At 58.2% G+C, this 23,393-nt stretch overlaps 2 protein-coding genes across 21 annotated transcripts in view; both read right to left on the bottom strand.

Annotated features, from left to right (window-relative positions):
- Positions 1-1,193: 1,193 nt before the first annotated feature.
- On the bottom strand, positions 1,194-8,517 carry MFAP2 (microfibril associated protein 2). 10 transcript variants are annotated; one of them, XM_033228137.1, is made up of 9 exons: positions 7,468-8,517; positions 4,915-4,992; positions 3,783-3,872; positions 3,558-3,584; positions 3,369-3,455; positions 3,160-3,204; positions 2,296-2,383; positions 1,973-2,046; positions 1,194-1,728 (listed from the first exon to the last, which is right to left on the bottom strand). In XM_033228137.1, exons 2-9 carry the CDS (start codon positions 4,949-4,951, stop codon positions 1,625-1,627), a joined length of 552 nt encoding a protein of 183 aa, XP_033084028.1. In that variant the 5' UTR covers positions 4,952-4,992; positions 7,468-8,517; the 3' UTR covers positions 1,194-1,624. The 10 variants fall into 10 exon arrangements, with proteins under 10 accessions (XP_033084028.1, XP_033084033.1, XP_033084031.1 ...); XM_033228142.1 differs by having other exon boundaries at positions 3,783-3,869; XM_033228140.1 differs by having other exon boundaries at positions 7,827-7,987.
- Positions 8,518-13,134: 4,617 nt separating this feature from the next.
- ATP13A2 (ATPase cation transporting 13A2) overlaps positions 13,135-23,393 on the bottom strand; it is a 28,333-nt gene continuing 18,074 nt past the window's right edge. For 6 of the 11 annotated variants that reach the window (XM_033228121.1, XM_033228122.1, XM_033228128.1 and 3 more), the window contains 14 exons: positions 21,303-21,509; positions 20,188-20,283; positions 19,945-20,104; positions 19,711-19,831; positions 19,436-19,560; positions 17,338-17,498; positions 17,098-17,214; positions 16,902-16,981; positions 15,496-15,675; positions 15,313-15,409; positions 14,222-14,445; positions 13,985-14,136; positions 13,639-13,808; positions 13,135-13,535 (listed from right to left, as the gene is read on the bottom strand). In XM_033228121.1, the coding sequence (XP_033084012.1) occupies positions 13,398-13,535; positions 13,639-13,808; positions 13,985-14,136; positions 14,222-14,445; positions 15,313-15,409; positions 15,496-15,675; positions 16,902-16,981; positions 17,098-17,214; positions 17,338-17,498; positions 19,436-19,560; positions 19,711-19,831; positions 19,945-20,104; positions 20,188-20,283; positions 21,303-21,509 (2,028 nt within the window). In that variant the 3' untranslated portion in view covers positions 13,135-13,397. The remainder of the gene's footprint in view (positions 13,536-13,638; positions 13,809-13,984; positions 14,137-14,221; positions 14,446-15,312; positions 15,410-15,495; positions 15,676-16,901; positions 16,982-17,097; positions 17,215-17,337; positions 17,499-19,435; positions 19,561-19,710; positions 19,832-19,944; positions 20,105-20,187; positions 20,284-21,302; positions 21,510-23,393) is intronic. The other 5 variants (XM_033228127.1, XM_033228124.1, XM_033228132.1 and 2 more) reach the window with 3 other exon arrangements.

The raw sequence follows: 23,393 nt of genomic DNA, 5'->3' as shown, positions 1-23,393 counted from the left end.
GATCAGGATGGTCTCAAACTCTAGACCTCAGGTGATCCACCTGCCTTGGCCTCCCAAAGTGTTGGGATTACAGGCATGAGCCACCATGCCCAGCCTGCTTAACCTCTTAAAGCCTCAATTTGCTCATCTGTAAAATGGGAACCTACCACATAGGGCGACTGGGGAAGTTCACGTAGGAGGTGCTCAATCAGTGTCTGAAGGAGAAATTAACACTCATCCTCATCTGCTGGAGTCCAGCTACCTGATTCGGCCACAGCACTGCCGCCGACAGCTGTGGACCCGTGCGTGGGACCCTTGGGTGGGTTACTTCATGTCTCTGGGCTCAGTTTTCCTGTCTCTAAGAGGGGGATATGAATTACATCCACCACATACGCCTGTTCAGAGTTAAGGAGTGTGCGAGCCTTCACGCAGAGCCCAGGCTCCACGTGCTGGTCAGAAGGAGGTGTTATCATGGCTTGCTTTGTTTTGCCCTCTTCTTTTCTTTTTTTTTGAGACAGTCTTGCTCTGCCCAGGCTGGAGTGCAGTGGCATGATCTTGGCTCACTGCAACCTCCGCCTCCCAGGTTGAAGCAATTCTTGTGCCTCAGCCTCCTGAGCAGCTGGGTTTACAGGCGCATGCCACCACGCCTGGCTGATTTTTTTTGTATTTTTACTAGAGACAGGGTTTCGCCACGTTGGCCAGGCTGGTCTCGAACTCCTGGCCTCAAGTGATCAGCCCGCCTCGGCCTCCCTAAGTGCTGGAATTACAGGTGTGAGCCCCTGCGCCCCGCCATTTTTGTTCTCTTAATGGCACCCGTCTCCCCAACTTCTCAAAGGCCTTGGATGTCAGTCCACCTGCCTTGACCCCATGCCCTCCAACCCCATGGGCAGCCTCCCATCTTCACTGTGTCCCTCTGGTGATGGGAACTCATGTCCTCACCAAGCAGCCCTGATCATGAGAAAGCTGTGTCCCTGAAGCCTTCCATCTCCCATGCAATTCCTGCAACACGCGTGCGCACGTACACTGTCATGACGCAGTGTTCTGGGCAGGGCAGAACTGGAGCCGGTGGGTGAGGAGGTGGGGCTGGGACTGCAGAAGCACAGGACACCCGAGCAGACCGTTCACTCGAAGGGGTGGGGAGCCTTTCAGGACAGTCTGCGTTGGGGGCACTTGGCTGGCCCCTCGGTGCTCTCCACCGAAAAAGTGACTCAATCTTTTGTAAAAACTTGTTTTTAATTTTGTATAAAATAAAGGGGGTCCATGCCCAGAGGGGCTGTAGGAAATCCAAGCAGACCAGCTGGGGTGGGGGACGTAGCCTACCTCAGGGGACTGTGAAGGGGACTGTCTGTCCTCAAAAGGGGCTGAGAAGGCCCATCAGGGGCCAAGGTCCCACAGAGAGGCCTGGGATGCCCCCCCAACCTGAGGGGCAGAGACTAGGAAGTGGGGAGCCCCCATCATGCCCCAGAGGTGGCCACAGGCTGAAGGAGTGGCCTGAGGCACCGCAGCCTGCAACCCCCAGGGCTGCAGTCCACTAACTTTTTACAGAATAAAAGGAACATGGGGATGGGGGAAAAAGCACCAGGTCAGGCAGGGCCCGAGGGCCCCAGATCCCAGGAGGGCCAGAACTCCGGATGCCAGCACCACCCTAGCAGCCCCCACAGCTCCTGGCACAGGAGGCTGCCACGGATTGGCACAGGCCGCTGCTGGCCATCACGCCACATTTGGAGAACTTGTCCCGACAGAGGTCAGCTATTGGGGGCAGGAAGGAGGGGGGGGTCAGGGTGGAGCTGGGAGATGAGAACCGCTGTCCCTCCCCCAACTCTGGTGATAGGAGTGTTGAGGATGAAAAGTAGCAGGGAGGGGAGCTCAGGGTGTCCTGGAAGTGGGCCTGGTGGATAATACGTGTTGAATAAACATCAGGTAGGTGACTAGGTGGCCAGATAATGAAGTGGACGTGGGGGTAGGGGAGGTCTTGGGGAGGAGGCCTTCCTACCTCGGAGGAGTTCCTCGTGGGCACACACTGTACGGACACAGATCTCCCTGTTAATGACGTACACACGGCGGAGGCTGCGGGGACAGGGCACGGGAGGTCTCAGCCCCACGTCCACCCAACCCCACTGGGATAGCCCAGACAGAACCCGGCACTGGAGCCCAGGAGTGGAGGTCCCTGGCCCAGGCCCAACCACAGAATTGAGCTCAACTTCAGGACTCACTATCTTTCCTCCAACTCCCACCTTGGCTGGCCAGAGCTGTCCCCTGTGCCCTCTAGCCCCCCAAACTCCGAAGTCCTCCTGACAGCTGCCCACCTGTGCTCACCTGTAGAAGCAGACCTCGTTGAGACACTGTTTGCACGGCTTGTGTATGGAGTAGAGGCGGGTGCACGGGTACTGTTCCTCACGGCAGTCTGGTGACAGGTGGGGTCAGACTAGGAGCCCAGAGTTGGGGGGTGGCCCCCAGCCTCACCCACCTGAGGCTGGCTCGCAGGGCCTAGTCCCCCCTGGACCCTCAGGCCCCGTGCAGACACCCATAACTACACATGCCCACATAGACACATGCAGCACTGTCAGACTTACCAGGGCTGTAATATTCATGTATCAACTCAAAACCACACTTACTATAGAAGCCTAAGTTCAACAGAAATTCCCACCCACCCATGCATCGTCACAAAAGTCCATACCAACTTCCAAGCAGATCTGCCCACGCTCACAGAAGCCCACATAGGAACGCACACACCAACCCACACGAGGGTAAGCACACGGATTCTCTCGCACACACACACCTTGTTCTTTCAAGCTCTCAGCTGGGGCAGCCGGAGGGGCACCGCTCAGCCAGCCTGCGCTCCCTGGCCCTTCCTCACCTCCACATGGGCACCACCCAGTCTCTCTGGCTGACAGGAAGTCCCCAGCACACTCCCTGCCCCTCCCAGTAACTGTGAGGACAGGGGCCTTCCTAGGCTGCCAATTTAGCCTCCAGTCAGGCACGCTGGGGACTGGTGGGACCTCCTGGAGCTGCCTAGTGGGGCCTGGGGATGCCAGCCTACAGCAATCATACTGCCCCATATTACTGCCAACAGCCCACATGGGCAAGGGACAAAGACCTCCAGCCCACCAGCACCGCCCCCTACTCCACCCCAACTTCAGGCCGTGCCTCCATTTCTCTGGCTGACAAGAAAGCCCTTACCAAGAGGCCCAGGCTCTGTGGGCTCCGCCTCTGCATTTCCTGGTTCTGGTGTTGAGACAGAGGTAGGCAGACATCATTGGGAGGGGTATCTTCAGAGCAAGGGGAGTCACCTCTCCCAGCCCTGGAAGACCCCCACTCCCAGGGTTGACAGAGTGGGGAGGGGTGAGGCAGGAGCTGGGGCAGGGGTGGGAGCAGGGTCTGGCACCTACCTGGGGTTGGGGCTGGGATGATTTCCTGTTGGACTTGCTGCTGGGACTGGAACTGGAACTGTTCCTCGGAGGGCCGAGGAGTCACCTCTGCAGCCAGGGGAGGATAAGGGGGTCTGCTCCCTCTACCCCTCCCGGGGGCTCTCCCCACCCCAGCTGCCCGCCCGTCCTATCCTACCCTCAACCCATTACCTTGATAATCATAGTAGTCTGGGTTGTCTGCAAACAAAGATGAAAGTGGAATTGGTGGGAGTCAGGCTACTCCCCCAGCCCCAGGGGCAAACAGGTCCCCGCTGAGCCAGGGACCAACCCCCAGAATTCCCATCAGCCTGTCCAGTGCGGTCCCTGGCTGAGCCATGCACATCTGAGCAGCCAGGCCTCCGTGACCCGGCAGGGCTGGGGGTGGAAGGCCCTTACCGATCTGGTCGCTATAGTGGGTGTACTGGACGTGGTCAGGGAACGGCGGCAGCGGGTCCAGGTCGTACTGGCCCTGAGCCAGCAAGCCTGCTGTGGGGAGGCAAAGCGTGTGGGGTACCCCACGGGGAGGGGCAACAGGGGCCCGAGGCGCTTCTGGGGAGGGGAGGCGGGGGTCACAAGGGCAGGTCTGTAAGAACCTAGGACCCTACAAGCAGATTCCTAGAGGATCCAGACTCTTCTTGGATGGTAAAGACCCTTCCCCACCCTGGTCATGGTGACCTCCCTGACTTCATCTTGCCCCTTCCTGTTGCTGGCCTCCTGGCTGTTCCTGGGACTCCACATGCTCCTGCCTCCCTCAGAGCCTTTGCACCTGATGCTCCCTGGGCCTGTAGGCCTGCTCAGCTGCAGGTCTTCCCCGGAATTTCAGCCTCACGAGAGGCTGCCCCACCCCCCAGCCCACCGGCCTTCCTGCTGATTTCCGTCCAGCACTCAGCACATGCTGGAGTTTCTCATATCTGCTTTTTTCCTATTTGTCTCCCTTCCCTGGACTGGCAGCATGATGAGGAGCAACGATGTGTCTGCCTGGTTCATCGCTGAATCCCCAGGGCCTAGCCCAGCATTTGGCATGTTGTAGGGACTCAACACATCACAGCTGAATGAATGAATCTTGGCCCTGCTAGGACTTTTGTGGTCCTCATTGATTCTCCTCATTTGGCCAGTACGGACCCCCTCAAGGTCGAGACTGTATAGAGCTGAAGGGCCCTGAATGGATCCAGAACCCAAGCGTCCGGACTCCCTGCCTTGGGTGCCCCTGCACCTCCACCTGCACATCGGCTCCCAGAGGGGCGTTGTGCCTTGTGCCACGGAGTCCTTGTGCCTGGGACGTGCCCTCCAGAACCCTGCCTGCCTGCCTGCTGCTGTGGAAGGCTGGGGGAAGGGCCGGGAGCTGCCTCCAGATGCTGCCAGTGTTGGCCGGTCCAGTCTGTGGTCCAAGCAGGCAAGAGGCCCTGGGGGCTGGGGAGCTGAGTTCTGGCCGTAAGTCGAGACAAAGTCTCACTGCTAATCCCCTCTACTAACCCTACTCCCCACCCCCACATAAGGGGAGCTACCCTCTGCCCCAGGAGCCACTTACCAGGCAGGAATAGCAGGAAGAGGTAGGCAGCTCTCATGGCAACGAAGAGGCAGGCCGGAGTGGTGTCAGGGAGGACAGCTGGGGAAAGACCGCTGGGAGCTCTACCCAGGGCCACACCCAGGACAGTAGAGCCCACCTTTGATCCCCTGATTTCACCCTGGAGAAGGTGGCACCCAGAAACCAGGCATGGGAGGGCTGGAGTGGAGGGACATCCCAGTCCCTGCTGGCCCACCCAGGTGTTCAGGTCACAAGGAACAAGGCCTCCAACTCAGCTCCAGGACTGATCCTGACAAGCAAACCCCATGTCGTGTGTGTACTAGACATGGTCAGGGAAGGGTGGACCCTGCCCTGCTCACTAAGGGGACATTCCTAACGTGCTCCCAGCCCGGGCCATTCTGTCCTCACCCACACCCATGCTCAGCCCTCTGGCCCAATGCCTCCCCGGGTGTCCAAGGCACTGACTGCATGAATCGCTGAACCAGGCCCATCCTTGGGACCCCAGCCCTGGCCAACCGGCATCACCTCCTGGACTCAGCAGTGTCTGCCAAGCCCACCACCTGCTCCCAATTAGCCCCTGGGCCCTGAGCATCTTGCTCAGCAGGAAACCACATACACATGGGCCTGCCGGGCCCCCACAGCGGCCAGGCCGGGCAGGGCTCCCAGTGCCCAGAAGACTCCTCTCCTGCCAGGCCTCCAGGCCTCGCAAGACCTGGCTGTGTTCATCACAGGCTCACGAGACCTGGGCTATTTGCAGCAGCAGGAAACACTAGAGTGAAGTCTGAGGGGGCTCCTCTGGATTCTAGAACAGCAGCACTGAAGGAGCCATGACATCACCCAGCCTAGGGGTTCCGCACCCCCTGACATTGTAGGCAAGTATGTGTGTCATTTGGAGGGAGAGGGCACGGGGTCATGGCTTTCATTAGGATCCTGACATTCAAGAGCCCAGCCTCCAGTCCTGGCTACTCGGTGGGACTTGGGGAAGCCTCCAGTTCCCCACATCCAGCCCCAGCTCGTGGAGGGCCACCTCAGGTCCGTCAGCCTTCTGTAGGGAGGGCTGCGAGGGTGGGGTCCATTCTCCAGGAGGGCCCCTCCCTGCTGCAACCCAGGAAGTCTTTCCAGAAAGCTAGCTGGAAACCCCAACTTTGCTCTATTTTCTCCACCGGGAATCCAGGGGGAGGGGAGGGAAAGGGGAGAAAGCATGAGGTCTTTCCCTTCTTCCTCTCAATCCTGAGGCCTCCCTGACCCCCTGGACCTCTCATGCGTTGGGCACTTCACTAAGGTGGAGTGGGAGCAGGGAGACGAGGCTCAGGACCAAGCTGCCCCAGAGGTGACGGATAGCTGACTCCCCACACCCCATTCTGAAAACCCTTGACCTCCTCATGGAAGGGGGATGAAAAGACCCCAAGAGCCTTCGTCGCCCCTCTCCCCATCGTCGCCCCTCTCCCCATCGTCGCCCCCCTCCCCATCGTCGCCCCCCTCCCCATCGTCGCCCCTCTCCCCATCGTCGCCCCCCTCCCCATCCTCGCCCCTCTCCCCATCCTCGCCCCTCTCCCCATCGTCGCCCCCCTCCCCATCGTCGCCCCCCTCCCCATCGTCGCCCCCCTCCCCATCCTCGCCCCTCTCCCCATCCTCGCCCCTCTCCCCATCGGTCAGGCCAGTCGGAGCCCCTGCTGCTCAGCAGAAGGCGCTGAATTGGGGCATGAGGGGCTGCAAGGTGTTGGGGGATGCCTGTCGGTCCCCGGCGTGGAGTCTTCTTCCCTAGGACTGGCCCCCAAACCCAGGCTTATTGGGGGAAGGAGGCCCACGGGCTAGTGGGGAGACAGGAAAGAGGGAAGTCAGTGTGGAGTTCATGGGCTCCTCCCAGGGGACCACATCTCCAAGCACTTCTAGACCAAGGGGTTTTGGGGCGTGCAGGAGGCCAGGACCTGCCCGGGAGGCTGCCCCACCCCCACCTCTGGCCTCTTCCACAGCTGCGGCCTCCCCCAACCCCGACTCCCCTGCGTCCTGGGAGGAGGGGGACAGGGGGCCCTGACGCTGGCTCAGACCTCAGACGGAGGGAGGGCTCTGCCCGCTCCAGAGTCGAGCTAGGGGGGAGGGGTCCCGGCGGGGGGAACCCAGATGCTGCAGCGCCGCACAGCTGGGAACAGTCAGCCGCGGAAGCTTGTTCCGCGCGCCCTCGCGCTCCCGTCTCTGATCTCTCTTTGTCTCTCTGCGTCTCTGTCTCGGCCATTCCCACCGGGGCTCCCACCCCACCCGCCACATTCCAACCTCCCCGGGAGAACAAAAGATGTCCCATCCCCCGACGCCCCCACCTCTGGCTCTCCCCAAACTCGGGCTCCCCACCCTTCCCAATTCACATTTTCGCTGCAGAGCAACTCCAAACTTTCCAGGTGCCCCCTTGGCGTCCGCTCTGAAGGCGCTGGGTTCAGGACCTCCACGTGTCGCCCCAGGATCGGGGACCCGGAGAGCCTGGCACCCCCGTCCCCGCGCCGGGGGACCCGCCGACGCCTCTGACCGCTCCCCGGGGCCCCCGAGCGCCAGGCCCGCGCCTACCTGTCCGGGTCACTCCGCCGCCCGCTCCGAGTCCGCCCGCCGGAGCCGCCCCTTGGCTCGCTCCGAGTCCCCCTCCGGGCCCCCGACGGGGCTGGCGCCCGCCCTCCAGCCCCAGAGCCTCTGGGTCCTAACGCGAGTGGCCCGCACAGGCCGCCACGCCGTGCCCTCGGGGTTCCATCTCCTCGGGAGTGTCCACGGGGGAGAGGCGCCCGGAGCCGTCCTCACGTCCGTGCAAAGCTTCCTCCTTCTCACAGCTGCTCCTCACTCGACGTCGACGGGGTGAGGTGGGTGAGGTGAGCAAGGGTGGGTGTGTAGCCCATTTCACAGAGGAGAAAACCAAGCTTCCCAAAGTGACTCACCATAGGCCCCTCAGCCAGAAAGTAAGCCTCGCTCGCACTCTGCCTTCTCCCAGCTTACAGGACACCCTTCTGCCTTGGTTTTCCTTCTGCCTCTCCAGCTGAGCCTGCTGCCTCTCCCAGAACCGCACCGTCTCCTCCTACACTGCTGAGCTCTGGGCCATGGCTGGCTTCCACAACCAGCCGTTCTTTCTTTCCTTTTCTAGAGACAAGGTCTTGCTGTGTTGCCCATGCTCGTCTCGAACTTCTGGCCTCGAAATTTTGGCCTCAAGAGTTCCTCCTGTCTCATCCTCCTGGAATGCTGGGATTACAGGCAAAATTCCCTGCTCCCGGTCATGACCAGCACTTTTTTCAGCCCTGACCCTATCTATGTGTCCCACAAATGTCCCCAAGGTGCATCAACTTCAACAAGCATCCAAGTCCAAATTCACAACCTCCTGACTCTCCCCAAGACCTGGCCTTCCAGGGTTCCCAGTACTCCATTGGCCCCCCAGCCTTCCATTACCCAGGCTTCCTCCCCTACCCTTAGCCCTGCATCTAATCCAGCACCCACCTGCGAATGCTACTAAAAATTTCTTTTGTGACTCTGTCCACTGCTCCCTCCCTGGCCTGAGCCACTGTGAGACCAAGTTGCAATCCCAAGAAACCACATTTGCTCTTTCTGCTTGTCAGAAGCTGACAAAGCCCTGACTCAGTGACCGGTGGCAGCGCAACGGAAGGATGCCTTGAAGATGGCAGGCAGGGCAGAACACAGGCTCCCACGCCTCTTGCTTGAATCACTGCATTGTTCGAAAAGGTAAGTTCAATGATCCTGGCTGTGCCTTTTCCTGTACATAAGATAGCACCTGACAAGACCGATGATTATGCCTCTATAATCTATATAACTAGGTGCATCCTCGAACCCAAACCTCGGTGAGATTTGCTCTAGTGTAGCTTCTGAAGACACTTGATGCAACTTTTTTCTTCTTCTTTTTTTTTTTTTTTTTTTGAGACGGAGTCTCGCTCTGTCGCCCAGGCTGGAGTGCAGTGGCCGGATCTCAGCTCACTGCAAGCTCCGCCTCCTGGGTTTACGCCATTCTCCTGCCTCAGCCTCCCAAGTAGCTGGGACTACAGGCGCCCGCCAACTCGCCCGGCTAGTTTTTTGTATATTTTAGTAGAGACGGGGTTTCGCCGTGTTAGCCAGGATGGTCTCGATCTCCTGACCTCGCGATCCACCCGTCTCGGCCTCCCAAAGTGCTGGGATTACAGGCTTGAGCCACCGCGCCCGGCCTTCTTTTTTTTTTTTTAACGAGACCAGGTCTCGCTCTATCATCCAGGCTGGAGTGCAGTGGCACCATCACAGCTCACCTCTTGGGCTCAAGTGATCCTTCCACCTCAGCCTTCCAAGTAGCTGGGACTACAGGCAAGAGCCACCATGCTCAGCTAATTTTTTTTTTGTAGAGAAGCGCTTTTGCCATGTTGCCCAGTCTGGTCTCGAACTCCTGAGCTCAAGCAATCCACCCGCCTCAGCCTCCAAAAGTGCTGGGATTACAGATGTGAGCCACCGTGCCTGACCATAACTTCTGAGTATATGCAGAACCACCTGCCTCTGTATCTAAAGTGTGGGCTAAAATGCTGCTTTGGAGCAGTCTGACAGAGACTCTCTGAAACGCTCTCCCGGGGTGCAGTCCTCAGTAAGACTCAATAAAACTAACTTTAATTTTTTCAGAGGCTGATTTTCTTTTTTTTTTTTTTAAATGGAGTTTCACTCTGTTGCCCAGGCTGGAGTGCCGTGGCGTGACCTTGTCTCACTGTAACTGCCACCTCCCAGGTTGAAGGGATTCTCCCACCTCAGCCTCCCAAGTAGCTGGGATTACAGGCACATGCCACCATGCCAGGCTAATTTTTGCATTTTTTTTTTTTTTTTTTTTAAGTAGAGACAGGGTTTCACCATGTTGGCCAGGTTCCTGACCTTAGCTAATCCACCTGCCTTGGGTTCCCGAAGTGCTGGGATTATAGGCATGAGCCACTGTGCCTGGCCGAAAGGTGGATTTTTTTTTTTTTTGAGACGGGGTCTTGCTGTCTCTCAGGCTGGAGTGCAGTGGCGCGTCCTCGACTCACTGCAACCTCTGCCTCCTAGGTTTGAGTGATTCTCATGCCTCAGCCTCCGGAGTAGCTGGGACTACAGGCACCCGCCACTGTGCCTGACTTTTTTTTTTTTTTTTTTTTTTTCTAATAGAGATGAGGCTTCCCCATGTTGTCCAGGCTCATCTTGTACTCCTGACCTCAGTTGATCCACCCACTTCGGCCTCCCGAAGTGCTGGAATTACAGGTGTGAGCCACTGGGCCTGGTCAGAAGGCTGATTTCTTCTTTAGTTGACACCACCATCATTTGCCTGGGCTCTGCGATAGCCTCTGCTCCGGGCTCTCCCATGTGGTTTCTGCCTCCCTCACCCCCACAGATCATGGCCGCTTCTACTGAACGCCTTTCACTCAGGTTGGGGGCTCAACTCCTCTGTGGCCTCCACGACCCCTGCCCTTTATGGCAACCTGGCTCTTCCTCCTCTTCCTCCTCTAGCCACCGGCCTTTGGGGGCTTTCTCCCAAATCCCTCTTTTTCCCAGACTGGGGCGTTTCTTCCTCCAAGCACTGGCTGAGGTCTCCTCCGTGGGGTCACAGATCAAACCCTCCCTTCCTCAGAGGGGCCTTCCCTTTTTCCTTTTTTTGTGCTTTCTAGCTTTACTGCTTGCAGCTCTCTTGTTGGCCTGTCTGTGACCATCTGAGCCCTGTCCCTCTTCCCGATGAGACTGTCATCTTGCCCCGTGAAGGCCGGGACTGAGGCCTGTTTTTGCTTATCTTCAGTTTTGCTGATTAGGCTCAGAGCCCGGCTCCGAGCAGCAGTTGAGCAAACAGTTGTGGAATGAATGAGTGAACTGTACTCTAAACTCTTCCCAGAGAGACTGGCTGGGAGTGCAGATCCTCTGCCTCTGGGGCAGGCTTCAGTCCTGCCCAGGAGCCTAGGCCTGAGGCGGGAGTGAGAGTTGTAGCGGCTGCGGGCTGGGAGGAGATGAGGATGGTCCCTGACTGAGACCCTTGCCGTGTGATCTCTTCACCCCTAGTCATTCCCCCACTTCCCTTAGACTCTGAGTCTTAGGAAGGGACTCAATATGTTCTGTGCCTCCTTCATTCCCCAGGATTGCTTTGTTGAAGAATGACCACGCCCCGTCCCCCAGTGTCTATTGCAGTGCAGCAGAGACTTTTGTCACCTGGAGAGAGGTGGGCCCTCAGGCCAGCCCAGCCCTCTCTGCCTGCCCTTAGACCCCACTGCTGCCAGGAGCAATCCCACTGGCAAAAGAGAGGAAATCACCCAGTAGAAATGCTGTCCCTTACCCTCGAAAAAAAAGAGGGAGGCTGGGCACAGTGACGCACACCTGTAATCTCAGCAGTTTAGGAGACCAAGGCGGGCAGACGGCTTGAGCCCAGGGGTTTGAGATCAGCCTGGACAGCATGGCAAAACCCCATCTCTACAAAAAATACAAAAATTAGCTAGGTGTGGTGGCGCCTGCCTATGGTCCCCGCTACTCAGGAGGTTGAGGTAGGAGGATCAGCTGAGCCTGGGGAGGTGGAGGCTGCAGTGAGCCATGATTGCACCACTGCACTCCAGCCTGGGCAACAGAGCAAGACCTTGTCTAAAAAAAAAAAAAAAAAGAAAAAAGAAAAGAAAGAAAAACTGGGAGACTGAGGGGCTAAAGCTGCCAACTCATGTCCTGGCTCTCAGGTCCTCTCTGCTGCTTCTGCCCATTCCCCTGGCTGTTTCTTTGGGCAGGGGAGGGGATGGGGCTGTGGTTGCTGTGCTCCCACTATGTCCTTGGAGACGTGCTCCTTCCCTGCCAGGCTTTCATGCTGGATGGTGAACTGCTTGCAGAGTGAGACCACGTTTTTGTCCCGTTTTATTCAGTTTGTTGAGTTAGTCCTGGTGCCTGGCACACACCTGTCCAATAGATTCATGAATAATCAGCTAAGGGTAGAGGAGGTATTTGAACCCAGGCCTCTCTGTGGCTTCCTCTGAAACAGCATCTGCCACGCTGAACCGTCGCTGGCTGGCAACGCAGTGACCGGAGCAGAGGTCCACCATGATGTGCCTCCTGAGAGGAGTTACATCCTCACACCCACATCCCTTCTCCCCAGCATGATTCAACGTTTTCTCAGCCCCTACTCTGGCAGGCCTGGGGATAGCACCAGGGGTTCCAGGAATGAGGTTGGCCAGGGCTTTTGGAAGGCAGGAAACAGCCAGTCTTTCCTGTTCTCCCCTGCCCAGATGAGCCAGACGGCCAAGCTGCCTCTCTAGAGCAGAGGGGCTTGGCCAGGGGCCCGCTGGTGAGATGAGCTCAGAGGCACCCACCCTTCCCTGAGGGATGATGCACGTGGTTCTGACTGGGAGATGTGGGCTCTGAGCCTGGATTTCATCTGAGGGAGGAACCGCCCACAAACATGTCCCAGGATGTTGGGGTGGGACGGGGAGGGGGAAAGGTGGGAGAGAGGGAACTGTCCCCTAGCAAATGCCTCCCAGGCAAGCCCACATCTCCTTGTCCTCCAAAGGAGGGTAGGAGGGTTAGGAATATCGAAGCTGGAGTCAAAGCTATCCAGCCCCACTCTGACTACTTGTGCAACCTCTAAGCCTCGGTTTCCTCATCTGTAATATGGGAATAGTACCCCACTTGTTGGAAGGATGACATGACAACGTATGTAAAATGCTAAACGGGGCCAAGCACAGTGGCTCACGCCTGTAATCCCAGCACTTTGGGAGGCCAAGATGGGCAGATCACCTGAGGTCAGGAGTTCGAGACCAGCCTGGTCAACACGAGGAAACCCTGTCTCTACTAAAAATACAAAATTTAGCCGGGTGTGCTGGCACACGCCTGTAATCCCAGCTACTTGGGAGGCTGAGGCAGGAGAATCGCTTGAACCTAGGAGGCGGAGGTTGCAGTGAGCAGAGATCACGCCACTGTACTCCAGCCTGGGTGACAGAGCAAGACTCCATCTCAAGACCAAAAAAAAAAAAAAAAAGCTAAACAGAATATCCAGGCACATGCTGGACACAGGAAACATTATTACTGTGAGATGAGGGCCAGAGGCCCAGAGAGGGGAGTTGGCCAATGGAGCCTGAAAACCAGGGGGTTCCAGGGGCTTGTCAGGCTGAAAAACCAAGCCCCCAGGGGGTTCCAGGGGCAGACACATGCAGGGGCTGCCCGCTGGGCACCCGGGGGTACATGCATTTCCTCCTGGGCAGGTGGGAGGGTCTATGGTGCCAGGTACGAGATAGGCACGGCAGAGCCAGGAAAATATCGTCACTTTATTTGCTACACTGACAGCAGCGCTGAGGGGAGTTGGGGGCTGCCATTCCTACTCAGGATGGCCCGAGGTGGGGGACAGCAGTCAACGCTTCCCCATGGTGGGGGTGGTCTCGGGGGAGCAGTGTAGACAATCGCCAACCTCGGGGATGTGGGAGGTGGTGGCGGTGGTGTCACTGGAGAGGGGTCCAGTTGGTGGCTCAGAGGCAGGGAGTTCCAGTGTCTGGGGCGCCCGTAGGCCTGCACTACCTCAGGGGGCCGGCGGGCAGCAGTGGCCAGGGCTGCTCGGCCAGCTCTCGTTCCAGCTGCTTGAAACGCTTCTTGGAGGTCCGCTTGGGCCGGAGGCGGCGCAGGCAGGCAGGGAGGCACTGGTCTAGCACGCTCTGCGAAGGGCAGGGAGGGTGTCGGGGCAGCCGGGGCTGAGCTGGGGTCAATCCACCCCCACCTCCGTTCTCTCCCGCTGCTGAGACCCAGGGCGGGCCCCACCTCCAGCATGAAGGCCCCCACAAAGTTGAAGGTGACCAGACCCAGCAGCAGCAGCTTGAAGCAGGTGTCGGTGATGTTCCTCAGCGCCAGCGGCCCCTGCAGGAGGCCGGGGACCAGGACAAGGCCCAGGAGGATGGAGCTCAGGAGCGCCAGGGCCACCAGGAAGGGCACTGGGAGCAGGAGAGTCTCTCAGGCAGGAGCCACGCCCCCGGGACCCACAGACACACACGTGTGCACACCAGTCTCCACTCAGCCAGCATCTCTCTCCCATCTGCCTCCCCCAGCACCCCAGGGCTCCTTCCTCCCTCCCTCCGCCAGCATCTCCCGCCCACGCCTGCAGTGGCACCATTGGTGTAGAGGGGCCGGCGGAAGGGCGCCCCCTTGGACACGGCTGCAGCCAGGATGAGGTACTGGAAGCTGGACAGAGAGAAGACCACGGTGTTCTCATAGTTGGGCAGGTTGTCTGGTGCGGGCACCGTCCTATTCAGAGGCACGAACCTGGGGGTACAGGGATGGGGGTCAGGGAACGAACGTGGGGTGGACGGGGCAGGGGCGGGATGGGGGTGGTCGGCTCCCTACTCACCACGGCTGGGCCAGGGTCAGGAAGTAGCCCCCTAGCTGCACGCCGGTCACCAGGGCCACCTGCAGCAGCAGGCTGCTGAGCACGGGCACGCTGAGCAGCGCCCCCGGCGGCCGCACCCGCCCCAGGGCCAGCGCTGGCCCCGTGCGGCTCATGAGCACTGCCACTGTGGTAGTGATGACCAGGTCAATGGCCAGGAACTGCAGGTCACCCAGGTTGGTGTTGATCTGCCACCGGGAAGGGAGGACAGGGGGGAAACTAAGACCTGGCCCTGGCAGCCCCTAGTCTGACAGCAGAGGCCCCACCCCTGCCCCGAAGGAGTCTGATGGGTAAGACATCCCCGGTCTAATGGGGGCAGTGCTCTCCTGCCAGCCCAGTGGAGGAGGCATAGCTCTTGATGTGAGACAAACTCCTGGTCTGATGGAAAGGGCACCTGTGCTGACCTTCGGGGCCTAAATCTGAGGGGAGGTTTCCCTCCCTGTAACAAACTCCCAGCCCAATGGGGAGGCTTGGGCTCTGCCTTGCGGAGTCCCTATAGCTACCAGGGCATGCGCAGTTGCTGCCCTCAGGAAGCTCCTCGCTTTCAGGCAGACACAGGAGCAGACCCGAGTGTAAGATGTGGGCTGCCCTACAGTGTCACCTCATTCGCTGGCGGGGAGCAGGCCATGCCCAGAGGAGGGGAGGGGAGATCTCCTCCAAGTAGGGTGTGGGAGGTACAGCCAAGGTATAGGGCAGAACAAGTGCGTCTGGAGAAATGGGCAGACCTGTGGGAATGGGGCAGGGGCGAGGGTTTTGGTCCTGCCTCCACTCAGTCTTCCCTGCAGATGGGGGAGTTCCCAGAGTTGCGGTCAAGATGTTAGCCCATGACAGCTGCTGCCATTTGTGAGGACCTAGCGGGCACCAGGCTCTGTGCCTGGTGTTTTCCTCTTCTCCCCCGAGCCTTGCCACCTCTCCATCCACACAACTGGAGAGTGGCAGGGTCATGATCTGGGCCCACATCATCTATCCCAGGACCTGCCGGCTCCAAGGCACACGGCTGTGTCCCCTCCCTAGTCTTGGGACAGCGCTGGGTACGGAGCTCTGCAGGTACTCACCGTGTAGAGGATCAGGACGGAGATGAACTGGGTCAGGCTGTACAGGGCCATGTACTTGAAGACGCTGAACGAAGTGTCGAGGGAGCAGCGCCCCTCCCTGAGCGGCAGGGCATGGACATTAGGGGTCTAGGTTGGCTGACCAGCCCTGCCCAGCCCTCGCCCACCGGTCCCTGCCTGCCTTACCTGATGACCATGGGCACGCACTCAATACTGGCCATGCTCGAGGTGAAGGGCGAGACCACTGAGGCTTCTGCCTGGGACAGCGAGATGCCGACATCGGCCGCCTTCAGGGCTCCACAGTCATTGGCGCCGTCTCCGCACATGCCCACGCAGTACCTGAAGAGAGGTGTGGCCCGGTGTGGCCTGGGGAACGACCCCACCCACCCCACGCGTGGGCTAGCAGAATATGATGACAGCTGGGCCCCTAACGCCACATGGTGCCTGGTGCACAGGAGGTGCTCAGTGAATAGATGCAATTATTATAATAATCATTATCATCATGCTTTTGAGACAGAATTTCACTCTTGTTGCCCAGGCTGGAGTGCAATGGTGCAATCTTGGCTCACTGCAACCTCTGCCTCCTAGGCTCAAGCGATTCTCCTGCCTCAGCCTCCCGAGTAGCTGGGATTACAGACACCCGCCCCCACACCTGGCTAATTTTTTGTATTTTTAGTAGAGATGGGGTTTCACCATGTTGGCCAGGCTGGTCTTGAACTCCTGACCTCAGGTGATCCACCTGCCTCAGCCTCCCAAAGTGTTGGGATTACAGGTATGAGCCACCGCGCCCGGCCTATTACTATTTTTTGAGACAGAGTCTCGCTGTGTTTCCCAGGCTGAAGTGCAGTGGTGTGATCTCGGCTCACTGCAGCCATGGCCTCCCAGGCTCAAGCAGTCCTCCTGCCTCAGCCTCCTGAGTAGCTGGGACAGCAGGTGTGTCACCACACCTGGCTAATTTAAAAAAAAAAATTTTTTTTTTTGAGACGGAGTCTCGCTCTGTCGCCAGGCTGGAGTGCAGTGGCACGATCTTGGCTCACTGAAACCTCCGCCTCCCAGGTTCAAGCAATTCTCCTGCCTCAGCCTCCCAAGCAGCTAGGACTACAGGCGAGCGCCATCACGCCCAGCTAATTTTTTTTTTTGTATTTTTAGTAGAGACGGGGTTTCACCATATTGGCCAGAATGGTCTTGATCTCTTGACCTCATGATCCGCCCACCTCTGCCTCCCAAAGTGCTGGAATTACAGGCATGAGTCACCACAGGCATGAGTCACCACGCCCGGCCTAATCTTCAAATTTTTTGTAGAGATGGGGTCTCACTTTGTTGCCCAGGCTGGTCTCAAACTCCTGGGCTCAAGCAATCCTCTCACCTCAGCCACCCAGAGGTGGGATTACAGGAATAAGCCGCCGCACCCAGGCTACAATGATTATTTTTAGCATGAAAGACCCGGGAGAGCCTGCCTGCTTTTGGTGGGGAGGGGTGACAGCTCTCTGGTGCCTGTGGAGGGAGACAGGCCTAGGGAAGGGCAGATGAACAGATGAGCGGACAAGCTCAGCCCCCGCAGGCCCCGCCCACACCCTCCGCCGAGCACTCACTGAAGCTTCTGTAGCTCGCACACCAGCTCTGTCTTCTGCTCAGGGGCCATGCGGGCGAAGACAGTGCCCTGCACCAGGACCTGGGAGCACAGGGAGATGGGGGAGGGCTGAGGCACCCGCCAGGGAGAGCGAGCCATGAGAAGGGAGACAGAGCAGGGGAGGCGCGGGGCGGCCAGGGAGCTGGGGGCGGCCCTACCTTGGGCAGCAGCTTGGGGAAGTGCTTCATAATGATACCAAAGGTGGGCCCGCTGAGGGCCAGGTGCCTGGATCGGGGGTCTGGCTCCACGGTGTAGCTTGCAGCCTGGTCAGGATCCTAGGGGCCCAGGAAGCTCAGCTTAGCTCCCCCTGCCCACCCTGGAGAGTTGGGGCCTGGGTCAGGTGACACAGGGGTGGGGTCACTGGGTGCGGTACAGCTGGAACTCTGGGTTAGCCTCACCTTAACGCCATTCACGGCTGTGGGGGACTCCATCGGCAGGAACTCGAGAGAGGCAGGCTGACCCCGCTCAGGGTGGGTGGCGTGGACGATGATCAGATGCTCCTGGGGGGCCACCATGCCACAGCCCCGGGCCACAGTAACCGCTGTCTGCAGGTTGTCCCCTGGAGGGTATGGGGCAAGGTGAGGGTCTGAGGCTATCCGGGGGGGCCATCCTCACCCTGATCCTGACAGATGGGAAAACAGGCTGGATGAAATCCATCTGCCACCACCAGCCGAGTGAGCTGAGGCAGGTTATCAACATCCCTTTGCCTCAGTTTCCTCATCTGTAGATCCAGGCATCGAAGGGTCTTAGGAGAAACTGGAGCCCTGGGCTGGAGCTCCATATCTACTCCTTTTTTTTTTTTCTAAGACAACAGTCTCTCTGTTGCCCAGGCTGGAGTGCAGTGGCTCGATTTCGGCTCACTGCAACCTCCTTCCTCCTGGGCTCAAGCAATCCTCCTGCCTCAGTCTGTTAAGTAGCTGGGATTACAGGAGGGCGCGACCACACCAGACTAATTTTTTTGTATTTTTCGTAGAGATGGGGTTTCACCATGTTGGCCAGTCTGGTCTTAAACTCCTGGCCTCAGCTGATCCCCTTGCCTCGGCCTCCCATAGTGCTGGGATTATAGGTATGAGCCATGCGCCCAGCCCACATACACTCCTTACTGCTGTGTGACTCTGCTGCCAAGTGCCCATGACTGTGTGTGCATGCATGTGTGTGTGTGCAGGGGCAGGGAGGACAAGAAGAAGGACACAGACCTCTTAGCTCCTGCTGTTTCACCCCGGCTAAAATCTTTCTTTTTGAGACTGGGTCTCACTCTGTTGCCCAGGCTGGAGTGCAGTGGTATGATCATGGCTCACTGTAGCCTCGACTTCCTGGGCTCAGGCAATCCTCCAGCCTCAGTCGTCCAAGTTGCTGGGACCACAGGCACATGCCACCATGCCTGGCTAATTTTTGTATTCTTTTCTTTTGGCGGGGGGGATGGAGTTTCGCTCTTGTTGCCCAGGCTGGAGTGAAATGGTGCAATCTCAGCTCACTGCAACCTCCACCTCCCAGGTTCAAGTGATTCTCCTATCTCAGCCTCCTGAGTAGCTGGGATTACAGGCCTCCACCACAGTGCCTGGCTAATTTTTTGTATTTTTAGTAGAGACGGGGTTTCACTATGTTGGCCAGGCTGGTCTCGAACTCCTGACCTCAAGTGATCTGCCCGCCTCAGCCTCCCAAAGTGCTGGGATTACAGGTGTGAGCCACTGCGCCCGGCCATTTTTGTACTCTTTGTAGAGACGGAGTTTTGCCATGTTGCCCAGGTTGGTTTTGAACTCCAGGATTCAAGGGATCCTTCCCCTTTAGCCTCTCCAAGTGCTGGGATTACAGGCACGAGGTACCATGCCCGGCCAGAATCTTTCTCTTCCTCCTCCTTGAGCTTGTCACAGCCTTTTTTTTTTTTTTTTTTTGTGCCGGAGTCTCGCTCTGTTGCCCAGGCTGGAGTGCAGTGGCTGGATCTCAGCTAACTGCAACCTCCGCCTCCCGGGTTTACGCCGTTCTCCTGCCTCAGCCTCCCAAGTAGCTGGGACTATAGGTGTCTGCCACCATGCCCGGCAAATTTTTTTGTCTTTTTTAGTAGAGACAGGTATCACCGTGTTAGCCAGGATGGTCTTGATCTCCTGACCTCGTGATCCACCCGCCTCAGCCTCCCAAAGTGCTGGGATGACAGGCATGAGCCACTGCGCCCGGCCTTGTCACAGCCTTTGAGGCTGACATCATTATCCCCATTTCTCAGGGGCGCCGCCCAGAACCCGGGCTGTCTGACAGCACATCTGGGCTCCTTGGAAGTCACTCCACTCCTCTGAGCCTCAGTTTCCTCATCTGTCAAACAGGGGTGACAATTACCACTTGGTGGGGGGGATATTGTGCAGATTCACGAAATGTTTAAAAAGGACCTGGCCTGAAGCAAGGGCCCAAAAAGATGCCCCAAAAAGGGATCCCTGGTGCCCCTTCTCTCTGCCAGGAAGGGGTGGATTCTGCCCTGCTAGCCCGGGCTCCTACATGCCATTGTACCTGTCACCATGACGGCACGGATGCGGGTCCTCCGCAGAGCCTGGATAACTGGCGTTGTCTGTGGCTTCAGTAGGTTCCTCATGACCAGCAGCCCCAGGAGGCTCAGCTCTCGTTCCACAGTGTCCCTGGAGGGTGGGCAGACCTGGATCAGAGGTCACACAGTAGCCAGGGCCCCTCTCCCAGCCACCAGGCAGGGCATCTTCCCTGGGCTCTGCCTGCATGAGAGCCTCCCTCTGCCCTGTCCTCAGAGAGGGTGGGACAGGGGACAGGCCCACCTTGTCAGTTGCTGGGCTGCCTCTAAGCTGGACACAGTGGGCAGTGACTTGCTGGCCAGGGCCACGACGCGGTAGCCAGCAGCTGTGTAGCTCTGTAGCATCTGGGCGAAGTCGGTGGGCACTGCCAGGGAGAGGCAGGTGTCACGAGGAGGGGACAGCAGAGACAGAGGCTGGGCACCCACCCCATTCTGTGCTAATGCCCAACCAGGGGGCCTCAGGGGCTGCTCCCTGCACCTGTCTCGGGGTTGCAGAGCCCTGCCACCAGCTCCGGGGAGCCTTTGACGTAGGCCTCGGGCTGAGAGGCCCCTGGCCACGCCACCACCACACTCATGCGCTGCAGAGCCGAGGAGAAGGGGAAGCGGCAGAGGACGCTGACTGGCACCGGGGGCTCCTCCTGAAGGGTTGGAGAGGCAGCTGAGGCGCTGGCTGCGGAGTCCACCCCTCTGCCCTGCACCCCACAGGCCTCCTTCAGCTCACCATTCCCTGCAGCTGGGGCTCCCAAAGTGGGGGTCTCATCACTGCCAAGACCTGGGTCCCAAATGCCGAGTCCGCGGCTGGCTCCTCCTCCAGGACCTGGCAGGCAGGCAGGAAGGTTGGTGTCTGGGGGCTTTGGTGCACAGAAAGATTTGAGCTAGACTCAGGGAAGACTTCCTTCGTGGGAGATTGGATGGTGGGTTAAGAATGTGGGCTTTGGAGTCAGGTGGACTCAAATTCAAACTCTAGCTTTGCTGCCTCAGCATCACGGAGGAGCCTCAGCATCCTCCGTGAAGCAACATTTGAGCTTGCTTGCTAGGGCTTGGGGAAGAGGAAATGAGACCAGGTCGCTGCAGCCCGCGCGGTGGCGCATACTAGGCACTCAGCATGAGACCTTGCCATTATTACGTTATTTTTAAGACGGAGTCTCACTCTGTCACCTAGGCTGGAGTGCAGTGGTGTGATCTCGGCTTACTGCAACCTCTGCCTCCTGGATTCAAACGATTCTCCTGCCCTCAGTCCCCTGAGTAGCTGGGACTGCAGGCACGTTCCACCACACTTGGCTAATTTTTATATTTTTAATAGAGATGGGGTTTCACTATGTTGGCCAGGCTGGTTTCAAACTTCTCACCTCAGGTGATCTGCCTACCTCAACATCCCAAAGTGCTGGAATTACAGGCATGAGCCACTAAACCCGGCCTATCATCATCATTATTATTCTTTGCGACAGGGTCTTGTTCTGTTACCCAGGCTGGAGTGCAGTAGTGTGATCACAGCTCACTGCAGCCTCACCCTCCCAGGCTCAATTAATCCTCCCACCTCAGCCTCCTGGGACTACAGGCATGCACCACCACACCTGGCTAATTTTTGTATTTTTGGCAGAGATGGGGTTTTGCCATGTAGGTCAGGCTGGGGTCCTGAGCTCAAGTGATCCTCCCATCTCGGCCTCCCAAAGTGCCGGGAGCCACATTACAGGTGTGAGCCACTGCACCTGGCCTGTTATTATTAATGGTGGGCATAGTAAGAGACCATTCTGGAAGACTGAGAGGGAAGACAGGGTAGGATTCGTTAGGCCCCGCTGCCCAGAGGCAGAGGGCTGACCTGCTTGGCCTCCTCACCCAGCCAGTAGACTCCACCATCTTCAAGTCCATGGGGTCGCCCACAGGGGTGTCCTGGAGTCGGCTGAGGGCATGGCAGGTGGCCAGTGCTCGGAGCAGGGGCCCCACGGGCAGGCGGCGGGGCTCTGGGACCAGTGGCAGGAATGCCTGCCCCTTCAGGGGCACCACCCCCATCACGTCTAAGCCGTCCTCAGTGAGGGTGCCCGTCTGCGGGAGACAGGTGGGTGGGGTAGTGATGAGTCCTGGGATGGGGGTGCCCTGCTGAGCTGGGCATCCAAACCCCAGGCCCGGCGGACCCTATGGGAACCCCAGGAACCCGAGCTGGAGCCAGAAGATGCCCTTTCTTGCCTGCTGTCCTTGGCACATGCGGTTCCCTCTGCTGAGGTTCCCCTGCCCAGCCCCCGCTGTTCCCCTGTCTAGCATCATCTCTTCCAGGGAGTATTCCTCCTTAACTCCCAAGGTCAGGGCAGCTGGTTTGCTCTGGGCTCCTACCCATGGCCTCTTCACTTCCCCACACTTGTGCACTGTGGTTAAGAACTCAGCCCACGGTTGGCGCTCAATATATGTATATATATATATTTTTTTCTTTCTTTCTTTTTTTTTCTGAGATGGAGTCTTGCTGTTCTGTCGCCCAGGCTGGAGTGCAGTGGCGCGATCTTGGCTCACTGCAACCTCTGCCTCCCGGGTTCAAGCGATTCTCCTGCCTCAGCCTCTCAAGTAGTTGGGATTACTGGTATGCGCTACCTTGCCCCGCTAATTTTTGTATTTTAAGTAGAGACAGAGTTTCAACATGTTGGTCAGGCTGGTCTCGAACTCCCAACCTCAGGCAATCCACCCGCCTCAGCCTCCCAAAGTGCTGGGATTACAGGTGTGAGACACCATGCCCAGCCTCAATATATTTGTTGACTGAGTGCATGAGTCAGTGCCTGCGTTCTCCACCCTAAACTCTAACTGCCCAAGTATTTGTCTGGCTCCTTGGCTAGCCTGGGAGCTATAGGAATCTGGTCAGCCCCCCTCCCTGGCTTATTTTTTTGAGACGGAGTCTTGCTCTGTTGCCCAGGCTGGAGTGCAGTGGCTCAATCTTGGCTCACTGCAAGCTCCGCCTCCTGGGTTTAAGTGATTCTCCTGCCTCAGCCTCCCAAGTAACTGGGACAACAGGCATGCGCCACCACACCTGGCTAATTTTTTATACTTTTAGTAGAGATAGGATTTCACCATATTGGCCAGGCTGGTCTTGAACTCCTGACCTCATGATCCGCCCGCCTCGGTCTCCCGAAGTGCTGGGATTCCAGGCATAAGCCACTGCGCTGGGCCTCCTCCCCAGTTTAAAAGCTCTCCGTGGCCCCCAAAAGCCTCTGAATGTCATCTAGCCTCTAGCCTCTGTCAACCAGGCCACTGCCTACCCAGCCCTGTCCTGCTCCACCACTCCCCATGCCCACGTACATGCCACATCTGTGCCACGCCACTCCCTGTGCCCTAGGTGCATGGTACATCTGTGCCATGTCACTCCCGCCTTTTACCCTTGCTTCTCCCTGACCTACCCCTCACTGAGGTCACTGAGGGACCTGCTCAGGGGGCTTCCTTGACTGCCTTCTAAGGAAGTGTCCCCATCTACAACCCATCATGCTACCCCAATGGCTTCCTTCCTACCCCCCACCCTGGCAGCTCCTTTGTGCACTCCTGGATCACTTACTTTGGTGGGGGACACACACACTCCAGTGACCACAAGGATGCCTGTGTTAGTCACTGCTGGGCCCCAAGGGTTGAGAGCAGTACGGGATGCACACTAGGGCCCCAGGGCCCCACCAGTAATTTTTTTTTTTTGAATTTCACTCTGTCGCCCAGGCTGGAGTACAATGGCGTGATCTTGGCTCACTGCAACCTCTGCCTCCTGGGTTCAAGCGATTCTCCTGCCTCAGCCTCCCGAGTAGCTGAGATTACAAGCATGTGCCATCATGCCTGGCTAACTTTTGTATTTTTAGTAGAGACGGGGTTTTGCCATGTTGGTCAGGCTGGTCTTGAACTCCTGACCTCAGGTGATCCGCCCGCCTTGGCCTCCCAAAGTGCTGGGATTACAGGTGTGAGCCACCG

This window comes from Trachypithecus francoisi, unplaced genomic scaffold, assembly GCF_009764315.1.
Source record: "Trachypithecus francoisi isolate TF-2019V2 unplaced genomic scaffold, Tfra_2.0 Lachesis_group12, whole genome shotgun sequence".
Lineage (NCBI taxonomy): Eukaryota > Metazoa > Chordata > Mammalia > Primates > Cercopithecidae > Trachypithecus > Trachypithecus francoisi.
This window is presented reverse-complemented; position numbering and strand designations above follow the sequence as displayed.